Source organism: Garra rufa, chromosome 14, assembly GCF_049309525.1.
Source record: "Garra rufa chromosome 14, GarRuf1.0, whole genome shotgun sequence".
NCBI classification, from domain to species: Eukaryota; Metazoa; Chordata; class Actinopteri; order Cypriniformes; family Cyprinidae; genus Garra; species Garra rufa.
In genome coordinates this window covers 3020935-3041168 of record NC_133374.1, presented here as the reverse complement: position 1 = coordinate 3041168, position 20234 = coordinate 3020935, and the positions used below count along the sequence as shown (strand labels likewise).

Below are 20234 nucleotides of genomic sequence, written 5' to 3'. Positions count from 1 at the left end.
CAGTACGAGCTGAAGGTGGACGTTTGTGCAATTAAACTGAAAGACCTTTTTATTTGATTAAAAAAAGTCCATCAATCAGCCTGATTCTCTGGTAGCTGACGGTTGGTGTGATCATGTGTGTTTCAGAACCTGTGGTTTGGGAATCCTGGAGGCAGTAACAGCATGCCCAGCCAGAGCAGAAGTTCGGTGCAGAGAACTCATTCACTTCCTGTTCACACGTCTCCTCAGACCATGCTCCTGTTCCAGCAACAAGGTACAGCAACACTGTGCACAAACGCTAAAATAGTAACATTAACAGCCACTGCCAGACTTTAAATACAAGTTCTGACAAAAGTTTTATAAAATTCATTTCAGCCTTTAAACCACAATGCTTAGCATTTTGCTGCGCGATCTACTCACGTTGCCTATGTAGGCCAAACAGTTCCATGCTGTCACCTGTCATTGATCCTATTCTTTTGTTTTTATTCCCAGAATGCCAAGTCCCGGGGACAGATCTGGAGATCAACCCCACGCTGGAGTCTCTGTGCCTCAGCATGACAGAGCACGCCTTAGGAGGTACGACCAATCACAGCACAGCGTCATCCTGCAGCGATGCAGTGTCATCCTCCATCACCCAATCACAGTTCAGCATAATCCTGCACCATCAAATCACAGCATAGCATCATCCTGTGCCACCCAATCAAAACACTGTGTCATCGTTCGCCACCCAATCATAGCGTAGCATCATCCTGCGCTACCCAATCACAGCACATGGCCATCCGGTGTCACCCAATCAAAACGCTGTGTCATCGTTCGCCACCCAATCATAGCGTAGCATCATCCTGCGCTACCCAATCACAGCACATGGCCATCCGGTGTCACCCAATCAAAACGCTGTGTCATCGTTCGCCACCCAATCATAGCGTAGAGTCATCCTGCGCTACCCAATCACAGCACATGGCCATCCGGTGTCACCCAATCAAAACACTGTGTCATCGTTCGCCACCCAATCATAGCGTAGCATCATCCTGCGCTACCCAATCACAGCACATGGCCATCCGGTGTCACCCAATCAAAACACTGTGTCATCGTTCGCCACCCAATCATAGCGTAGAGTCATCCTGCGCTACCCAATCACAGCACATGGCCATCCGGTGTCACCCAATCAAAACACTGTGTCATCGTTCGCCACCCAATCATAGCGTAGCATCATCCTGCGCTACCCAATCACAGCACATGGCCATCCGGTGTCACCCAATCAAAACACTGTGTCATCGTTCGCCACCCAATCATAGCATAGCATCATCCTGCGCTACCCAATCACAGCACATGGCCATCCGGTGTCACCCAATCAAAACGCTGTGTCATCGTTCGCCACCCAATCATAGCGTAGCATCATCCTGCGCTACCCAATCACAGCACATGGCCATCCGGTGTCACCCAATCAAAACGTTGTGTCATCGTTCGCCACCCAATCATAGCATAGCATCATCCTGCGCTACCCAATCACAGCACATGGCCATCCGGTGTCACCCAATCAAAACGCTGTGTCATCGTTCGCCACCCAATCATAGCGTAGCATCATCCTGCGCTACCCAATCACAGCACATGGCCATCCGGTGTCACCCAATCAAAACGTTGTGTCATCGTTCGCCACCCAATCATAGCGTAGCATCATCCTGCGCTACCCAATCACAGCACATGGCCATCCCGTGTCACCCAATCAAAACGTTGTGTCATCGTTCGCCACCCAATCATAGCGTAGCATCATCCTGCGCTACCCAGTTACAGCACAGTGTCATCCTGCGTCAGCCAATCAAAGTGCAGAGTCATTCCGCACCACCCAATCACAGCATAGCGTCATCCTGTGCAACCCAATCAGAACGTAGCGTCATCCCAAGCCATTTAATCAGTGCAGCGTCATCCCGCGCCACCCAATCACAGCGTAGCATCCTCTCACGCAGCAACTTTAACCATCTTAACGCGTTTAGGACGGTTTTGACCCAGAAGCAGTATATACAATTTTTGGTTACACTTGATTTTTAAGGTGTCTTTGTTACAGTGTAATACATTTAAGTACTGAGTAATATTAATTAACTACATGTACTTACTAAATGGTTAGGGTTAGGATTGGGGTTTGGTTTAGGGTTACTTGCATGTAATTATGAATAATTGTTATTATAACAGTAAGTACATGTAAAAAGGACACCTTAAAATAAAGTGTTACCCTTTTTTTTTTTTTTTTTTTTTTTTTTTAAACAGTAAAATTTTTTTTTTTGATTGAAAGTTGAATTTAGAAAGTGCATATTTATAAAGAAAAAGACCTCATCTTTTTAGATAATCCAGGTGATCTGGGACATTTTTTCCAGTCTCCTCATTGAAAAAAAAAGAAGAAGATTTATCTGCATTATGAGGCCTAACATGTGTCCCGTCGTCTCTCTCCGCAGACGGAATGGACAGAACGTCGACGATATGAGAGCGCATCCGCTGAAGAGGACCTGAAAGAACACTGCGCTTCTCCGTCAGCGGGCCGGCGCTCCAGTAGCCCAGCACACACACGCAAACAACACCAGTCACTACAGACCACACACAACTAACTGTGTATACCTTCTCTAATATTTTTCTACTTTATTGTACTTAACTAAGTTTATTATAAAGGAAATACAGAAACTATGGTATCGCGGAAGGGAGAGCAGGAGGAGCGCGGTCCGCCTTTACATCCGCTTCCCGTCTCCATCCGCCCGCATGAACTCTGGCTCCCGTGCTTTCCTGCGTTCGGACGGCAGAGTCCCGTGTTTCTCTGTTATGATGCGTTCTTATTTCTGTCCAGGTACCAGAGGTTTCTTAGCACTTATACGTAAGATGTTTACCAGGGCGTCACTACAGCCGTGAGCGTTTCCTGTCGCACGCAGATTTTGTAAATAGACGCAGGTATAGGAAAATCAGAATATGACCCGAGAGACTTTATCCAAATGATTTTTATACGCAGATCTATGAAGTAAAGACGCGAGGCGCGGAGAGATCGAGCTGTGCTCGTCTGTGGCTCCGCCCCTCCGTGATTGACAGGGACGCCGACAGACTCCGCCTCCTACCGACTGATGCAAAAACCCATTTCATCATCTTTGATTTCCTCCCGGCTTCACGGATTCGACCGATCGCACCGGTGCTTCTCAACGGCAGATTTCAACTGTTGATTCGTTTGTGCTGTGTTTTCTGTTCCAATGGTACAGTCTGTGAAAATCCCATTCGGCCTTACGGAGCATCATAGCCGTGTGTGTGTGTGTGTGTGTGTGTGTGTGTGTGTGTGTGTGTTTTATACGTCTCTCAGACGCTGCTCTATATCTAGTAAAACTTTACTGACTGAAAAACAGGCTTGTTTGCGTTATTTGTGTAATAATTCGGTCTGTGGCGTCACTGCCGTGTGTTTGTGGAGCTGAATCGCATGAAAGAGCTCAAGAACCCGTCCGGCTCACATCACTCCCAAATCATTTCATTTAAAAAAAAAAAAAAGCCTGTTTTCTGTGGAAACTTGTTTCTGCCATAGCATGAAAAAAATAAAAAGGCAATTGCAGCTTTTCACCTCACACTTCTGTTTTTTTTTTTTTGGGAATTTATATCTTGCATATTTGACTTTTCTGACAATTGCAAGATAAAACACTGAATTGTGATATATAAACTCAGAATTGCTTGCAATTCTAATCATAAACTCACAATTCTTTTTTTTTTTATTACTTGAAAATGTGAACTCAGAATTCTGAAAAAAGTCAGAATTATGAGATATAAACTTGTGAGGAGAGTCAGAATTCTGAGTTTATAGATCTCAATTCAGAAAATTTAAATTACCTTTTTATTTTTAATTGCAAGGAAAAAAGGAATTGAGATATAAACTCAGTTCTTTATTTATTCTGTGTTGGAAAAAACAAAACAAAATAAACACAACATGTAAACTGACAAACTTTGCAGTTCAGAAAAGTCGAAATTGTGAGATGAAAAAGCTGAAATTACCTTTATTTTTTATTTTGTGAGGAAAAATGAGTATCTCACAGTTTTTCTCAGAATTGCAAGATAAAAATCTGAATTGTAAGGTATAAATTAAGAATTGCTTGCAATTCTAATCAAACTCTGAATTATTTTTAATTTTGTGGTGAAACAAGTGCAACATGTTAATGCAGAATTCTGAAAAAAAGTCTAAACTTGAAGAAAGTGAGTTTATATTTTGCAGTTCAGAAAAAGTCAAAATTGTGAGAAAGTTGAAACGACCTTTTTTATTTTTAATTGAGACAAAAAATGTGAAAAATCACAATTGAGATATATAAACTCAGAATTCTGACTCTCTTTACAAGATTATATATGTCGCACAATTCTGAGTTGCTTCTAAATTGTTTGCAATTCTAAATATAAACTTATTATTATTTCCTCTTTATATTTTATTCTCCGGTAAAAAGAAAAAAATGCAAAATGTAAACTCAGAATTCTGAAGTCAGAACTTGAAAACGTGAAGAAAGTGAGTTTATATTTTGCAGTTCAGAAAAAAACTCAATTATAGAGAAAAAGTTGAAATTACCTATTTTTGTGAGGAAATGCGTATCTCACTTTTTTCTCGGAATTGAGAGATATAAACAGAATTGCCTGCAATACTAAATGAACACTCACAATTCCTTTTTTTTTATTCTGTGGTAAAACAAAAGAAAAACATGCAACTTTTTGTCTTGTCCTTCTGACTTTATTTCTCAGAATTGCAAGATAAAAATCTGAATTGGAAGATAAAAACTCACAATTCTTTTTTTATTATTATTCTGTGGTGAAAAAAACAAGTGCAACATGTGAACTCAGAATTCTGAAGTCAGAACTTGAAAACGGGAAGAAAGTGAGTTTATATTTTCCAGTTTGGAAAAAGTCAAAATTGTGAGAAGTTGACCTTTTTTATTTTTAATTGTGAGGAAAAATGTCAGTATCTCACTTTTTTTTCTTAAGAATAGAGATATATAAACTCAGAATTGCCTGAAATTCTAATTATAAACTCACAATTATTTTTTTATTCTGTGGTTATTATGTGCAACATGTGAACTCAGAATTATGGAAAAAAAATAGTCAGAACTTGCGAGGAAAGTGAGTTTGTATTTTGCAGTTCGGAAAAAAAGTCCAAATTGTGAAATGAAAAGTTGAAATCACCTTTATTTTTAATTGTCAGAAAAAAGTGAGTGTTGAGTTTATATCTCACTTTTTCCCAAGATATAGATTCTGCAACAACAACAAAAAAAATCTGGAAAAGAACAAAATTCTGATTTGTGAAAGAAAAAGATGTTCATTCCTCGGTAGAAACAACAAAAAAAAAACTTCATTTTTTTTTTTTCTCCAATGGCAGAAACAGGCTTCTATGTTTTTCTGATTTCACTGATTGTTTGCATTATTTTCATGACTGTTGAGCACATTCCCAATGACTAATGCCAAAAATATTCCAGCATGATCCACATTTATTGAATGCTGATGTGAGTTTGTAGGATCGTGAGATGTGTTTAGAGCGGTGAAGTGCTCGACGGTCATGTTTGAGTTAGTTCTGGTTTGGTGGTGATCTGTGACGCGGCGGTTCTCGTGAGCGCGTGTCTGTGGATCTCATCTCACTATGCAACCGCTTCAGTCTCACGGCGTTCATCGGGAGTCTGCCGCGCTTCCCGTCGGAGACCGAACCCATCGCCGAGAGCCGATCGCAGCGAGCGGCTGATGTTTTATGGGTGCGTGGAACAGCCTGGCGCTGCTTCACGCGTCAGCTCTCCGTCTCATTCGATGGTGTGGTTAACCTGGGTCAGGAACCCTTGGAGTGTCCGTGTGGAGATGAGAAGCTTTACTGGAGGGAATCATTCCAAAGATGAGAGCTCTCTGTCCGTCTGTATCTGTCTCTGTCTCTCCCGGTGAGACCTCCGACTGTGAACCTCGGTACAGGCCGTCTGCAGGGCAACTACTTGACATCAGACACAGATGAAAGGCGCTTGGCATGAGATATTATTATTATTATTGTTATTAATATTATTATTATTATTACTGACATCTGGAGTGATGGGACTTGTGTGTGTTGCTCTGTTTGGTTCAATTCTTCTAATATCTTTGTCATGCTTCTTACCTGAATGGACATCAGAATGGTAATAAATTGTTCATGTTTTGCATTTACCCAAGACTTGAAGGCTCTTCTTTTTCAGTGCGTTTCTGACGTGAGATCGGTTGATTTTCTCCATCTCTAACAGAGTCGGCACTCTCTGGGTTATTCTTCAGTTCTGTGTGATGCTTATTATTCTTTCAGGCCACAAATCATTAGGATATTAAGATATTTTGTGATTTTTTTCCTACTGTAAATATATCAAACATAATTTTTGTTTAGTAATATGCATTGCTACACTGCAAAAAATGCTTTTCTTACTTGGATTTTTTTTTCTTGTATCCAGCTAAAATATCTGAAAATTCTTAAACCAAGATGAAAAATTATTTTCTTGTTTTCAGAAAAACTTTTAAGGTTTCAAAATTTGTGGAGAATAAAATGTCAAAATTTGGTTACATTGTCATTCAGTGTAACACAATATTTATGTAAAATTCTTGTACATTTTAAAATATATCGAAGAATAAGGGAGAATATTAAATTTGATAAAATTCTTACTGACAAATGGGCAAAACCTAGGATAGTGGCACATTTTAAAAATGTAGAATTACAACTAATTAGTATTTGGGGTGAAAGTAATTGGTCTTTTAATATGTCATGCATTTGATTTTTGCTATAAATATGCCTGATTGACACTGAATGACATTTTAGTGGCTGTCTTCTGTAAATTATTATTTATCTTTGGATCAGAAAAACAAAAATGCAATTAAATTAAACAAAAATGTCAGTGTAAGAACTTAATTTGAACAACTTTAAAGGTGATTTTTCTCAATGCTTAGATTTTTTGCACCCTCAGATTCTCGACCACTGCAAAAAATGCTTTTCTTACTTTTTTTTTTGTCTTGTTTCCAGCCAAAATATCTACAAAAATTTTAAACCAAGATGGATTTTCTAGAGGAGTAAAAATTATTTTCCAATACCAAGTCAAAATTAAGTGTGTTTTTACTTGAAACAAGCAAAATATAATCTGCCAATGGGGTAAGAAAAAACAAATCATATTTCAAACAGAAAACAAGATTATTTTTCTTACCCCACTGGCAGATTGTTTTGCTTGTTACAAGTAAAAACACACTTAATTTTGATTTATTTTTTATGAAAACAAGACAATTTTTACCAAGTCAAAATTAAGTGTGTTTTTGCTTGAAACAAGCTAAATAATCTGCCAATGGGGTAAGGAAAAAAATCTTGTTTTCTGTTTGAAATAGAAAACAAGATGGCCAAATATGGTTCTATCCGAACAAACCGTACATCAATTGAAAGCTTATTTATTCAGCTTTCAGATAATGTATAAAAACTTGACCCTTATGACTGGTTTTGTGGTCCAGGGTCATATATTTGTGGATTTCTTTCTCATATTATTTGCTAGTTTCATCTTTAAATATTTTATTCTGAAACCGGATCTATACCAGGGCGATTATTGTTGACTAAAACTATTAAAAGAAAAAACATTGTGTTGTATGAAACAAATCTTATTTTAGTTATTTACTTATTCACCTATTTTGTGTAGTATTAGTATTTATCTTCTTTAGTTTAAGATAAAACTTTTGTTTGAGCTAAAATAAAACTGATACATAAAAATAATTAAAGTATATGGGTCAAAGACGAAAACAACGTGTAATACTGCTTTAAATTGTTGTTTTTCCAAAAAAAGAGAGAACGTTTCTGTTTAATTTAATTGCATTTTTGTTTTTCTGATCCAAAAATAAATATCCTTCCTTTTTGCCCTAATTTACAGAAGACTCCCACTAAAATGTCATTGAGTGTCAATCTGGCCAGACATATTTATAGCAAAAAATCAATGTATGACATTAAAAGACCAATTACTTTCACCCCAAATATGTGTAATTCCACATTTTTAAAATGTGCCACTATCACATTTTATTCTCCACAAACCTTGAAACCTTAAAAGTAGACACTTTACTTACATTTAATGCACTAATCCATAAAATCACTTTTGTAAATTTCTTAACGTCTTTGACCCATATACTCTATTTTAATCATTTTAATGTACAAGTTAGTTTTGTATAGTCTATAATCAAAACAACAAATACGATTTCAACAAAACTATTAAAAATGTGTTAATATGAACAAACGTTTAATACATTTTTATAATCAGGTTCTGTTTTATTTAATTGTATTTTTTATTAAAATATCTGAAAGATTAATAAATGCTGTAATCATTTTTAATGTTTTTGTTAGCAAATGCATTAATGATGTAAACAAAGGAGAACTTGTGTTGTATTACAGTGTACTGTAACCTTGTTATTGTGACATTATTCTAAATCTAAATTGTATTTATATATATGAGAATGTCCTTTATAGAGACCCGCTTCCACTGCAGTGCAAATAATTAAAAAAATACTAGAAGCAAATAATTTTCAGGTAATACAGTTGGAACACTGTAATAACTGGTTTTGCTATTAAAAGTAATTGTATATTAAGTAATATATTTAATGCTTTTATTTCTGTATGTATCTATTTAAGTGATTTTTTTTTGTCTCTGAGAACTAAACTGAAATCTCCCCAGACAGCCCTGAGCGCGCGGACTGACGCGCGCACTGAGTTTATCTGCGCACGGGCACGCCGCGGGAGCGCGCAGAGCTCATCATGTCCTCCAGGTGGATTTCCCTGTAGTCTCTCCCCACAAACAGACGTGCTCAAATCATCTCAATCTTCATCTTCAACCTTCATCACCATCATCTGTTCTGCTGTGCGCGCGCCCGTTTGTGCGTGTATGATGCGCGTGTTGGCGTTCTGGACGGCGGCGTGTGTTTTATCCGCTGGAGGTGAGTATAAATCTCCATCAGTGTTGATGAAACTGTCCAGTTTGTCTCGTGTAGGTGTAACAGATCGTTTCGATGCAGATCTGAGCTCATACTGTGTTTATTTCACACATCAGTCTGTGATTACATAATCCTGCTGATCTGTCCATCAAACCCGTGTTCGTTTGTTAATGTTCGTGAGAGTTGAGCTGCTTCATTTGAGCTCATCAGGTGAGACAGGAATAGCAGTTCTCCTTTAATCTGCGGGATTATTCGCCTCTGTCAGGTGAAAGCAGCCGCGGGGTCGCGCGCGCGCTCATATGCGTGTGTGATGTTGGATACTGAACTACATCAGCAGACTGTTTATTCAGATTAACGCTTAATAAGCGCTAATGATGATGATTAACACGGTAATGAAACATAAGGTCACCACAGGGAAACATAAACCAATATAAACGTCTGACATTATTCCAGCAGAGCGGCATTAATATTCATGTTTGTTAATGAGCCGCTTCATTAATATGTAGCGCAGACGCGATGATCGTTAAATGAGTTTTAATGATGCATGATGTAATTCTCTTAAAAACTCACAAAGGAGCAGAATGATGAGGATGTTTTCACTTTCACACACCCTTAAGCACCACTTCTGCTCTTAGAAGGGTTATTATCCATATATAATACAATATATTATATATATATGTGTGTGTGTGTGTGTGTGTGTGTGTGTGTGTGTGTGTGTGTGTGTAACTGATTGCATGTAATATGGATTATGGATCACATTATTCTCCCAAATTCCTTTTTTTAAATAGCCTACTGCTTATATACATTCAGAATGTCTTCCAGTTTTGATTTGACCAAAAATAATTTCAGGTTTAAGAATTGTGTTTAAATATTGCATCAACTGCTGATGAACAAAAGTTATTTAACAGTGCCTTTCTATTCTGTTTTGTGTGTTAAGGATGCGTTTGTCTTTCAAACACATTAAAATTACTAAAATTACTTTTTTCTTCATCTGATCCTCTCTTTGTAATGTGTTACGTTACTTTTGCGCTACTTTTTATGTAATGCGTTGTTACTTTTCCGTTACATTTTTTATGTAATGTGTTACATTACTTTTTTCATTACTTGTATGCAATGTGTTACACTATTTTTTCGTTACTTTTATGCAATGTTATGTTACTTTTGCATTACTTTTTTATGTAAAGAAGTAATGTTACATTAGTTTTCCATTACTTTTTATGTAATGCATTACGTTACTTTTTTCATTACTTTTTATGTAATGTGCTACATTACTTTTCTGTTACTTTTTATGTAATGTGCTACATTACTTTTCTGTTACTTTTTATGTAATGCATTACGTTACTTTTTTCATTACTTTTTATGTAATGTGCTACATTACTTTTCTGTTACTTTTTATGTAATGTGCTACATTACTTTTCTGTTACTTTTTATGTAATGTGCTACATTACTTTTCTGTTACTTTTTATGTAATGTGCTACATTACTTTTCTGTTACTTTTTATGTAATGTGCTACATTACTTTTCTGTTACTTTTTATGTAATGTGCTACATTACTTTTCTGTTACTTTTTATGTAATGCATTACGTTACTTTTTTCATTACTTTTTATGTAATGTGCTACATTACTTTTCTGTTACTTTTTATGTAATGTGCTACATTACTTTTCTGTTACTTTTTATGTAATGCATTACATTACTTTTTTCATTACTTTTTATGTAATGTGCTACATTACTTTTCTGTTACTTTTTATGTAATGTGCTACATTACTTTTCTGTTACTTTTTATGTAATGCATTACATAACTTTTCCGTTACTTTTTATGTAATGCGTTACATTACTTTTTTCATTACTTTTTATGTAATGTGCTACATTACTTTTCTGTTACTTTTTATGTAATGCATTACATTACTTTTTTCATTACTTTTTATGTAATGTGCTACATTACTTTTCTGTTACTTTTTATGTAATGCATTACATAACTTTTCCGTTACTTTTTATGTAATGCGTTACATTACTTTTTTCATTACTTTTTATGTAATGTGCTACATTACTTTTCTGTTACTTTTTATGTAATGCGTTACATTACTTTTTAGTTACTTTTTATGTAATGCGCTACATTACTTTTCCATTACTTTTTATGAAATGCACTACATTACTTTTCTGTTACTTTTTATGTAATGCGTTACATATTACATATTACATATTACATTCCCGTCCTTCGGATGAGACGTTAAACCGAGGTCCTGACTCTCTGTGGTCACAAAAAATCCCATGGCACTTCTCGTAAAGAGTAGGGGTGTAACCCCGGTGTCCTGGCCAAATTCCCTCCACTGGCCCTAGTCTATCATGGCCTCCTAATAATCCCCTTCCATTAAATTGGCAATATCACTCTCTCCTCTCCACCTGTAGCTGGTGTGTGGTGAGCGCACTGGCGCCGTTGTACTGTGGCTGCCGACGCATCATCCAAGTGGATGCTGCACACTGGTGGTGGTTGAGGAGAGATCCCCTATATGATTGTAAAGCGCTTTGGGTGTACGGAAATACACATGAAAGCGCTATACAAAATGCATCATTCATTCATTCATTCATTCATACATTACTTTTCCATCACTTTTTACGTAATGCGTTACATTACTTTTCCATCACTTTTTATGTAATGCATTACGTTACGTTTCCGTTACTTTTTATGTAATGCGCTATGTTAATTTTCTGTTACTTTTTATGTAATGCGTTACATAACTTTTCCGTTACTTTTTATGTAATGCGTTACATAACTTTTCCGTTACTTTTTATGTAATGCGTTACATAACTTTTTAGTTACTTTTTATGAAATGCATTACGTTACTTTTTAGTTACTTTTTATGTAAAGCGCTACATTACTTTTCCATTACTTTTCATGAAATGCGTTACGTTACTTTTTAGTTACTTTTTATGTAATGCGTTACATAACTTTTCCGTTACTTTTTATGTAATGCGTTACATAACTTTTCCGTTACTTTTTATGTAATGCGTTACATAACTTTTCCGTTACTTTTTATGTAATGCGTTACATATTACATAACTTTTCCGTTACTTTTTATGTAATGCGTTACATGACTTTTTAGTTACTTTTTATGAAATGCATTACATTACTTTTTAGTTACTTTTTATGTAATGCGCTACATTACTTTTCCATTACTTTTTATGAAATGCACTACATTACTTTTCTGTTACTTTTTATGTAATGTTACATTACGTTACTTTTCTGTTACTTTTTATGTAACGTTACATAACTTTTCTGTTACTTTTTATGTAATGCGTTACATGACTTTTTAGTTACTTTTTATGAAATGCATTACGTTACTTTTTAGTTACTTTTTATGAAATGCATTACGTTACTTTTTAGTTACTTTTTATGTAATGCGCTACATTACTTTTCCATTACTTTTTATGAAATGCGTTACGTTACTTTTTAGTTACTTTTTATGTAATGCGCTACATTACTTTTCCATTACTTTTTATGAAATGCACTACATTACTTTTCTGTTACTTTTTATGTAATGCGTTACATAACTTTTCCGTTACTTTTTATGTAATGCGTTACATGACTTTTTAGTTACTTTTTATGAAATGCATTACATTACTTTTTAGTTACTTTTTATGTAATGCGCTACATTACTTTTCCATTACTTTTTATGAAATGCACTACATTACTTTTCTGTTACTTTTTATGTAATGCGTTACATATTACATATTACATATTACATTCCCGTCCTTCGGATGAGACGTTAAACCGAGGTCCTGACTCTCTGTGGTCACAAAAAATCCCATGGCACTTCTCGTAAAGAGTAGGGGTGTAACCCCGGTGTCCTGGCCAAATTCCCTCCACTGGCCCTAGTCTATCATGGCCTCCTAATAATCCCCTTCCATTAAATTGGCAATATCACTCTCTCCTCTCCACCTGTAGCTGGTGTGTGGTGAGCGCACTGGCGCCGTTGTACTGTGGCTGCCGACGCATCATCCAAGTGGATGCTGCACACTGGTGGTGGTTGAGGAGAGATCCCCTATATGATTGTAAAGCGCTTTGGGTGTACGGAAATACACATGAAAGCGCTATACAAAATGCATCATTCATTCATTCATTCATTCATACATTACTTTTCCATCACTTTTTACGTAATGCGTTACATTACTTTTCCATCACTTTTTATGTAATGCATTACGTTACGTTTCCGTTACTTTTTATGTAATGCGCTATGTTACTTTTCTGTTACTTTTTATGTAATGCGTTACATAACTTTTCCGTTACTTTTTATGTAATGCGTTACATAACTTTTCCGTTACTTTTTATGTAATGCGTTACATAACTTTTCCGTTACTTTTTATGTAATGCGTTACATGACTTTTTAGTTACTTTTTATGAAATGCATTACGTTACTTTTTAGTTACTTTTTATGTAAAGCGCTACATTACTTTTCCATTACTTTTCATGAAATGCGTTACGTTACTTTTTAGTTACTTTTTATGTAATGCGTTACATAACTTTTCCGTTACTTTTTATGTAATGCGTTACATAACTTTTCCGTTACTTTTTATGTAATGCGTTACATAACTTTTCCGTTACTTTTTATGTAATGCGTTACATATTACATAACTTTTCCGTTACTTTTTATGTAATGCGTTACATGACTTTTTAGTTACTTTTTATGAAATGCATTACATTACTTTTTAGTTACTTTTTATGTAATGCGCTACATTACTTTTCCATTACTTTTTATGAAATGCACTACATTACTTTTCTGTTACTTTTTATGTAATGTTACATTACGTTACTTTTCTGTTACTTTTTATGTAACGTTACATAACTTTTCTGTTACTTTTTATGTAATGCGTTACATGACTTTTTAGTTACTTTTTATGAAATGCATTACGTTACTTTTTAGTTACTTTTTATGTAATGCGCTACATTACTTTTCCATTACTTTTTATGAAATGCGTTACGTTACTTTTTAGTTTTTATGTAATGCGCTACATTACTTTTCCATTACTTTTTATGAAATGCACTACATTACTTTTCTGTTACTTTTTATGTAATGCGTTACATAACTTTTCCGTTACTTTTTATGTAATGCGTTACATGACTTTTTAGTTACTTTTTATGAAATGCATTACATTACTTTTTAGTTACTTTTTATGTAATGCGCTACATTACTTTTCCATTACTTTTTATGAAATGCACTACATTACTTTTCTGTTACTTTTTATGTAATGTTACATTACGTTACTTTTCTGTTACTTTTTATGTAACGTTACATAACTTTTCTGTTACTTTTTATGTAATGCGTTACATGACTTTTTAGTTACTTTTTATGAAATGCATTACGTTACTTTTTAGTTACTTTTTATGTAATGCGCTACATTACTTTTCCATTACTTTTTATGAAATGCGTTACGTTACTTTTTAGTTACTTTTTATGTAATGCGCTACATTACTTTTCTGTTACTTTTTATGTAACGTTACATAACTTTTCTGTCACTTTTTATGTAATGCATTATGTTACTTTTCTGTTACTTTTTATGTAATGCATTACGTTACTTTTCTATTACTTTTTATGAAATGCGCTACATTACTTTTCTGTTACTTTTTTATGCAATGCATTGTTACTTTTCTATTACTTTTTATGTAACGTTACATAACTTTTCTGTTACTTTTTATGTAATGCATTACGTTACTTTTCTATTACTTTTTATGAAATGCGTTACATTACTTTTCTGTTACTTTTTATGTAATGCGTTACGTTACTTTTCCATTACTTTTTATGTAAGGCGTTCCGTTAATTTTCCATTACTTTTGTGTTACTTTTGCGTTACATTTTTTATGTAAAGTAATTTGTTACATCACTTTTCCGTTACTTTTTATGTAAGGCGTTCCGTTACTTTTCCGTTACTTTTGTGTTAGTTTTTAAAATCTGGGCTGGCTAGAGCTTCTTGTTTTTAATATAAAAGTTCTATTTTTGGCAAATGTAAAGGCTCTTTCACACGAGCCTCAGGCTGAAAGAAATGTGAATTCACGTCTGTACAGTGGAACACAGAAGAAAGTTCAACACTCTTCAGCAATAAAAAAGTTTAAAATGTTAGTCTAAAGTAATTTTTGCTTATTAGTGTAGTTGAGTTGGATCATTAAAGGTCAGCACTGAACCGCTTTCATTTGTCTTTCTGTTCCTGTCTGCAGTGAGATGTGTCCCTCTGGCGGATGAGAAGGTCAGAGATGTTTTCTTGATTATTTCTGTTTTCTGACGCGTGTGGATCTCTGTAACTAACCCATGTGTGTGTGTGTTTGTACACTAGAGCACTGGTTGTGGTTCTGATGATGTTAGTATGAGCGCTAACAGAGCAGCGGCCGGCTGCGACCAACAAAAGACCGGTGAGATTCTGACACACATCTGTACAAAACAGTTTATTTTTGCAAATAAATGTACTTAAATATCCAGAACCTTTAGGCTACATACAGTATCTCCGAATATCAAAGCTGCTTGCAGTTGAAGTCAAAGGTTTACATACACCTTGCATTCTGCATCTCTGCTCACAGATGATGATCTGAACGCTCAGGAGAGACACAAGGGTCTTCTGAGAGAACTACAGGAGCTAGCTGAACACGGTCAGTGAAACAAACACAAGTTTTCAATCTAGTCAGAAAGACTTTTAACTAGTAAAATTCTACACTTTGTTTTCCTCCAGAGAAAGACAGAGAGCGTGAATACGCCCGCGAGAGAGACGACTACGAGCTCAACGACACCTGGGAGGAGGACGAGGATGAAGACGAGGAGGAGGATGAAGACGAGGGAGCGGTGAAGGAGCAGAATGAGCGAGACCTGGACCAGCTTCTGCAGGAGGAGATCCAGAAGACGGAGACCCAGAGGAGACAAGACGAGGAGCTGGAGGAGCTGCTGAAGGAGCTGAAGAAGAAACAGCAAGAGAAGAAACGCAGGAGAGACCAGGAGGAGGAGGACGAGAAGAGGAAGAATGAGCTGGAGCTGATGGTGGAGAAGGAGAAGGTGGAGAAGGAGCTGAAGGAGCTTCTGGAGGAGCAGAAGAACGACACCAAGAGCTGGAACAAGGAAAAGGAGAAGGAGGAGAAACAGGAGGAGCTGCAGGAGCTGATGAGGAAGATGGAGCGCGTGCAGGAGGAGGAGGAGAAGGAGCCGCAGCAGAAGCGGGAGATGGAGAACGCCAGCGATGAGGCCACACGACAGTTCGAGAGAGAGAGAGACGGAGAGGAGCAGGAGGAGGAAGAGGACAGACAGCGTGATGAAGATGAGGAGGAGGAGGATGAAGATGAGGTGAGAGATGCAGATGTTCATCAGCTCAGTGTTTTCAGACACTCCATTAACACTAAATAATATAGAAATCAAAGTAGCACAGGTATATTTGCAGCAATAGACAAAAATACATCGATTTTTCTTTAATGCCAAAAATCCAGAGGTGGAAAGTAACGAATTACATTTACTCGCGTTACTGTAATTGAGTAGGTTTTTTGTGTACTTCTACTTTTTAAAGTAACTTTTAAATTTTGTAATTTTACTTTTACTCAAGTACGTTTTGATTTAAGTATTGTACTTAACTACATTTGAAATATCATCCGTTACTGAGTAAAAATAAATAAATAAAAAATAATACAAAAAAAAATGTGCGTGGAGGGAAGGAGGGGATCGCGCACCGGAAACTAGTGATTGCTTGGTGAGCGGGAGAACAAACGCAGCGCACTAACTCAAGAAAGATGGAGACGGACAAGGCACAGTTTTGCAGAGTTACATCTCTCGGCTTCATTCATGAAGCAAACCGTCGCACTAATGTCAAGGTTATAACAAACTTGCGCGTGCCTAACGTATAACACTCACGTTTCAACAGATTTAGAATGTATTTGCTGTTTGAATCTGTATGTTAATTTTTTAATGGAAACACTAGATATTCAGTCAGTCACGTTCAAAGGGAATGGTTTAGTGGTCTTTTGGCATCTCCCTGTCCTGTTTGGTAAGGCAGGTTCACTTATTTAAGAAAAAGTACTCTGAAGTTGTAAAGAATATCTGAAGTAAGGAATTCAGGAGCTTTAAATCTGTATATATAATTTAAAAAAGTTAGAATTTAGCAGAGGTTTTCTTTAAAGGTTATAAGGTATATTTAAAGTTTTAATTTAAAGTTTGTTTGAATTTTGAGTTTTTTTTTATAACATGCAGTAGAAGAAGAATAAGGCAAAACAAATGTTTTGGTTAATAAAAAAGACTTAAAAATAAATTATTTTCTCTTTACTGCGGAAGTAAATAAATAAATAAATAAGATAATAATAAATAAGAGGACATGTCAGGCATAGGGGGGCCTTGCAATATTGAACGGAGAAGGAGGGAGCCCCGCAGTAAAAAAAGGTTGGGAAACCCTGCTCTACTGAATTCACAGTTTATGCAACGTTCAGCGGTTGTGATGTTTAAAGTTTTATGGGATTATTTGCACTAAAATTTCCCTAAATGTTTTATATGGTTATTTTTTATTGTATCTTATTTATTTGTTTTTATTGCACTTTAATTTGTAAAGTTGTTTCCTCAAATAAAAACAACCAGGTTGTGATTTATATCCGCTTGTCTTTTTTGAATAACACTAGAATCCCCCACCCACCCCTGCTGTTCAAAAAACAAACAAAAAAAAACTTACTTACTAAATTTTACTCAGAGTACAATTTTAAATGAGTTACTTTTTACTTTTACTTGAGTAGATTTTTTGACCAGTACTTTTACTTGTACTTAAGTAAAATTTCATTGAAGTAACAGTACTTTTACTTGAGTAGCATATTTTATTACTCTTTCCACCTCTGCAAAAATCATTAGGATATTAAGTAAAGATTATGTTCCATGAAGATATGTTGTAAATTTCCTACCGTAAATATATCAAAACTTAATTTTTGATTAGTAATATGCATTGCTAAGAACTTCATTTGGACAACTTTAAAGGCGATTTTCTCAATATTTAGACTTTTTTTGCACCCCTTTTGTGTACTTTTTAGGTAAAGTCAAGCGTTACATTACGCTTCCGTTACTTTTTATGTAAAGTAATGCCTTACGTTACTTTTCTGTTACTTTTTATGTAAAGTAATGCCTTACGTTACTTTTCTGTTACTTTTTATGTAAAGTAATGCCTTACGTTACTTTTCTGTTACTTTTTATGTAAAGTAATGCCTTACGTTACTTTTCTGTTACTTTTTATGTAAAGTAATGCCTTACGTTACTTTTCTGTTACTTTTTATGTAAAGTAATGCCTTACCTAACTTTTTATGTAAAGTCATGAGTTAAGTTACTTTCCGTTACTTTTTATGTAATGCGTTACGTTACTTTTCTGTTACTTTTTATGTAAAGTCATGCATTACGTTACTTTTCGTTACTTTTTATGTAATGTTACACTACTTTTCTTTCAAAATTATTTTATGCAATAAAGACTAATTAGTGATAGCGTTTGTAGATCATTTGTATATTAATTATTGTTTATTAACTTAACCTTTTAGTCTTCTTGTCTTGTTGAGATCCATTGCTGTAAATAAATGTTCAATATTTTTGACATCTTTTATGAGTAGATTAACGCTTAGATGAGCTCAGTGATACGGATATGAAGTGAAATGTATGAACTCTGTGTGTTTCATTCAGGAGCTGCTGGAGATTGAAGCTGAACTGAGGAAAGTGGCAGCACAGCTACATGAACTACGCAGGGGTTAAACACACACTGAAATCATTTTAGTCCATTTATGAAGGTATATATTCATAATATCATAGAGGCGGTTCATTCATCAGGCTTCACTGTCCTACTGCAGATGTTCATAAACATAATTCTGATCAAACTAAATCAACACACACAGCGCAGGTAAAGCCATAGAGATGCGTGTTTAGTGCTCAGACACACAAGCCACGCCCCCTCATCACCACACACTGAATATTCATATCTCCGCCTCCTCATTTAAATATTTAAACATTCATATCTATATTGTAATGCAATACTTCAGTGAGTGGTACTAATATAATAAGACAAATGTGCACATATGATAAAGTAATAATGTGATTCGTGCTCTTGACTGTTATTGTATTTCTCAATCATTCTGCTGAGTGAACATGGCTGAACACTGTTACCACTCTCAGACTGTTCTTGGGTCAGAATGCCGGCCGCTTCCTGCCGATCACCTCAGATTCAGGATATCACAACCATCAGCGTGTGTTTAATTCATAACAAGAGCTGCAGAGAACAATCATGACTGTGTGTGTTTATATATATGTGTGTGTGTGTGTGTGCGCACACTTGTACAGTTATGTTTGTGAGGGCCGCTTTGAGTTTTAGGCCATTGGAGTGAGGATTTTGGATTTTGGTGACATTTTGGTCAGTCCTCACTTTCTGAGACCCCTTTAAAGTCCTGTTTGAGTGTCAAGACTTGGTTTTAGGGATTTACGGAATTGTAGACATTACTTGTATTTGTATGTATATCTATAATTGTAATTTCAGAAAAAAAGTGCTCCGAAGTCCCAATCTGAATCAAAAGATTTGCGAACATGCTCTGAAGTTTTCATCTGAATTAAATGATTTGCGAACACACTCCAAATGTCCAATCTAAATCAAATCATTCTCGAACCTGCTTTGAAGTGCTGATCTGAATTAAATGATTCATGAACACACTCATAATTTCTGATCTGAATCAAATAATTTTCGATCCTGCTCCAAAGTTCCGATCTGGATCAAATGATTCGCAAACCTGATCCGAAGTACTGATCTGGATCAAATGATTCGCAAACACCCTGAAGTTCCAATCTGAATCAAATGATTTGCAAACACCCTGAAGTTCCAATCTGAATCAAATGATTCGCGAACATCCTGAAGTTCCAATCTGAATCAAATGATTTGCGAACACCCTGAAGTTCCAATCTGAATCAAATGATTCGCAAACACCCTGAAGTTCCAATCTGAATCAAATGATTCACAAACACCCTGAAGTTCCAATCTGAATCAAATGATTCGCAAACACCCTGAAGTTCCAATCTGAATCAAATGATTCGCAAACACCCTGAAGTTCCAATCTGAATCAAATGATTCGCGAACATCCTGAAGTTCCAATCTGAATCAAATGATTTGCGAACATCCTGAAGTTCCAATCTGAATCAAATGATTCGCAAACACCCTGAAGTTCCAATCTGAATCAAATGATTCACAAACACCCTGAAGTTCCAATCTGAATCAAATGATTCGCGAACATCCTGAAGTTCCAATCTGAATCAAATGATTCGCAAACACCCTGAAGTTCCAATCTGAATCAAATGATTCACAAA

General features: G+C 35.7%; 2 protein-coding genes across 3 annotated transcripts in view; both read left to right on the top strand.

Annotated features, from left to right (window-relative positions):
* The window catches only part of samd4b (sterile alpha motif domain containing 4B), an 18929-nt gene extending 14150 nt beyond the window's left edge, over window positions 1-4779 (top strand). For both annotated transcript variants that reach the window (XM_073817833.1, XM_073817832.1), the window contains exons 11-13: window positions 127-253; window positions 472-555; window positions 2427-4779. In XM_073817833.1, the coding sequence (XP_073673934.1) occupies window positions 127-253; window positions 472-555; window positions 2427-2455 (240 nt within the window). In that variant the 3' untranslated portion in view covers window positions 2456-4779. The remainder of the gene's footprint in view (window positions 1-126; window positions 254-471; window positions 556-2426) is intronic.
* A 984-nt stretch (window positions 4780-5763) lies between these two features.
* LOC141285231 (uncharacterized) lies at window positions 5764-20138 on the top strand. The gene is made up of 7 exons (XM_073818272.1): window positions 5764-5888; window positions 8633-8913; window positions 15119-15147; window positions 15235-15310; window positions 15476-15544; window positions 15625-16226; window positions 18573-20138. Exons 1-7 carry the CDS (start codon window positions 5764-5766, stop codon window positions 18639-18641), a joined length of 1251 nt encoding a protein of 416 aa, XP_073674373.1. The 3' UTR covers window positions 18642-20138.
* The last annotated feature ends 96 nt before the right edge of the window (window positions 20139-20234 follow it).

Coding starts and splice junctions, on each gene's coding strand:
- LOC141285231 (XM_073818272.1), top strand. CDS start 5,764: ATGGTGTGGTTAACCTGGGTCAGGAACCCTTGGAGTGTCCGTGTGGAG. Junction 15,311..15,475: donor CTGCGACCAACAAAAGACCG/GTGAGATTCTGA, acceptor CTCTGCTCACAG/ATGATGATCTGAACGCTCAG. Junction 16,227..18,572: donor AGGAGGAGGATGAAGATGAG/GTGAGAGATGCA, acceptor TGTTTCATTCAG/GAGCTGCTGGAGATTGAAGC.